Source organism: Telopea speciosissima, chromosome 9 (genome assembly GCF_018873765.1).
Source record: "Telopea speciosissima isolate NSW1024214 ecotype Mountain lineage chromosome 9, Tspe_v1, whole genome shotgun sequence".
NCBI classification, from domain to species: domain Eukaryota; kingdom Viridiplantae; phylum Streptophyta; class Magnoliopsida; order Proteales; family Proteaceae; genus Telopea; species Telopea speciosissima.
The window spans coordinates 17,749,314-17,751,930 of NC_057924.1; the positions used below are offsets into that span (position 1 = coordinate 17,749,314).

A 2,617-nucleotide genomic window follows, 5' to 3' on the forward strand; every position below is an offset into this window, starting at 1 on the left:
CTGAGATTTCTTTAAACAGCAAAGCTTTTGAAGAGCCGAATTGAGTTGGTAACCACAGGTATTTATTGAAACCTTTTCCATAGCAGATCTTCAACACCCGAGAAAACCACCTTCTGGATTTTATGGGAACATTCGGGCTAAACGAGAGGGAGGATTTCTGCAAATTCACTGCTTGGCCTCTAGCTTTACAATAAATGTCCAACCAATCTCGAAAGTGACACACCTCAGCAAGCTTCATCTCAAAAAACATCAAGCAGTCATCCGCAAAGAGTAAGTGGGTAACAGGGTGTGTTCTATTGTGGACTCTAACACCTTTCAACAAACCTACATTCTTTGTTGTAGAGATAACTCCGCTCAATGCCTGCGAACACAAAATAAAAAGAGCTGGAGATAAAGGGTCCCCCTGTCGAATCCCACGTGTAGGAGTCACAGTACCCCGCACAGCTCCATTGATGAGTAACTTGTAGGAAACCGATTGCAAACAAGCTAACACCATGGTGACCCACTAAGAAGCAAAGCCAAACTGCTGCAATAATCTCTCCACAAATTCCCATTCCACTCTGTCGTACGCCTTCCGCATGTCAAGTTTAAGCGCCAGGAACTTCTGCTTTCCTTTCTTTTTATCTGAGATGGAGTGTCCCGGAATAAACGCGGATTGAGCAGGTGAAATCAGCAACTTAAGAACATCCTTCAACCGATTTGCAAGGATCTTTGTAATAACCTTGACTGCAACAGAACATAAGCTAATGAGACGATAATGATCAGCACCTTCAGGGTTGGGGCATTTAGGAATCAAACACAGAATTGTCTCATTACATTGGGGGGGGGGGGGGGTAAATACCCCGTACTAAAAAAATCTAGCACAAAAGAAAAGAGATCATTGTGGGTAAAACTCCAGTATTTCTGAAAAAAGGCAGGAGGCATACCATTCGGCCCAAGGGCCTTAAGGGGAGCCATGTCGAAAAGAGCTGATTTCATCTCCTCAATGGAAGGAGAGCTGCAAAGTCTATCATTCATTTCTCTGGTTACAGCCGGTTGAATCGAATCCAAGACCAGCCGAAGGGAATTTGAATCAACTCCTTCAGAGGAAAAAATATTAGTATAAAAACTCACCATCTCATTGTAGACCGGGTCTTGGGAAGCCATCCATGAGCCATCAGAGAGCTTTAGTCTAAGAATTTTATTGAAACTGAACCTTTGAATGGTAGATGAATGGAAGAAGCTCGTGTTACGATCCCCCTCATTCAGCCACAACACCCTACTCTTTTGTCTCCACATATCCTCCTCCATCTCCAAAGCATCGTTGAGTCGCTTGATCAAATCATCCTCCTTCTCTTGGTTATCTACCGAACTAGGCTTCCCTTGGATACATTCCAACTCTCGCTGAAGCCTCCCAATATTGGATTGTAAATGTCCGAAGACTTTATAATTCCACTCTTTAAATGTGTACTGGCAATGCTGAAATTCTGGTTAAGAATGGGCAAATCAACTCCTTCAGAGGTTGGCTGGCCCCAGGCTTTCCTCGCTATTGGCTCACAGTCGGGATGATGAAACCACATCGCCTCAAATCGGAAAGGCCGAACTCCTTTAAATCTCCCACCCTCCGTGTCAATGACCAATGGCGCATGATCAGAATTGATAGCGGCCTTGACCATCACTGAGGTATCCGCATAGGTCCTCCTCCAAGCTTGATTAGATAGAGCCCTGTCAAGCTTGACTCTGATTCGCTCCTTCCCTTTCCGCTTATTACTCCATGTAAAGGTGGGACCATGGGAACCCAAATCCAGAAGGGAACAAGAATCTAACATATTTATGAATTTCTCCATGTCCCTACCACCTGATTTATTACCACCCTCCTTTTCATGCCAAGATAGAAACGAATTAAAGTCTCCATAGCATATCCACTCATCTTGGCGACCTTGGTCGAGCATGACAATTTGATCCCACACTGCTTGGCGCCTTCCTTTGATAGGGTCACCATACACCGAAGTCATATAGAATGTAGCCCCATCCTTCATCATAACTCTAGAGTCAATGAAGTGCTTATAATACTGTAACACCTGCACAGAAACTGCATCGTTCCAAAACAAGCCCAGCCCTCCAGCCGCACTAGTACTATTCACCCCAAAGCAGTACTGCATTCCTATTCGCCTTCGAATGCTTTCAATTTTGTCCAATTGGCAGTCTCAAGAGTGAAAATAATATCTGGCTTCTCTGTACGTGAGAGGTGGATAAGAGAGCAAACTATCGGGCCCCTCCCCAGACCACGACAGTTCCAAGACATAATCTTCATTGGTTCCCATGGCACTGGTCCTCCCCAGTCGCCACTGGTTCGACCTCTAAAGAAGGCCTGGTAAGCTCCATCAACTCCGAACTCTGACCCTCCTGTCTACTCCCTGACATCAGCAGCCTTGGCCATTTGGCCTTCACCTTCTTTCTAGAGGCACGTAGTTGGTGAGTTTGGAGTTATTCCTAGGGTAGGAACAGTATTCCCATTACCATCCACAGGTACTTTCAAAACAGAAGATTCCACTAAAGCCAAGGTCTGGGAATGGTTAGCCACGGTGGACAGAGGCTGTGTGACTGACGTGGCATTATTAGTAACCTGGTTGAAAAA

The 2,617-nt window shown here is 45.2% G+C and overlaps 1 protein-coding gene across 1 annotated transcript; it reads right to left on the reverse strand.

Moving 5' to 3' along the window:
* Positions 1–1,343: 1,343 nt before the first annotated feature.
* On the reverse strand, positions 1,344–2,141 carry LOC122638695. The gene has a single exon (XM_043831548.1). The coding sequence runs from the start codon at positions 2,139–2,141 to the stop codon at positions 1,344–1,346; it is 798 nt and encodes a 265-aa protein (XP_043687483.1).
* Between the last annotated feature and the right edge of the window lie 476 nt (positions 2,142–2,617).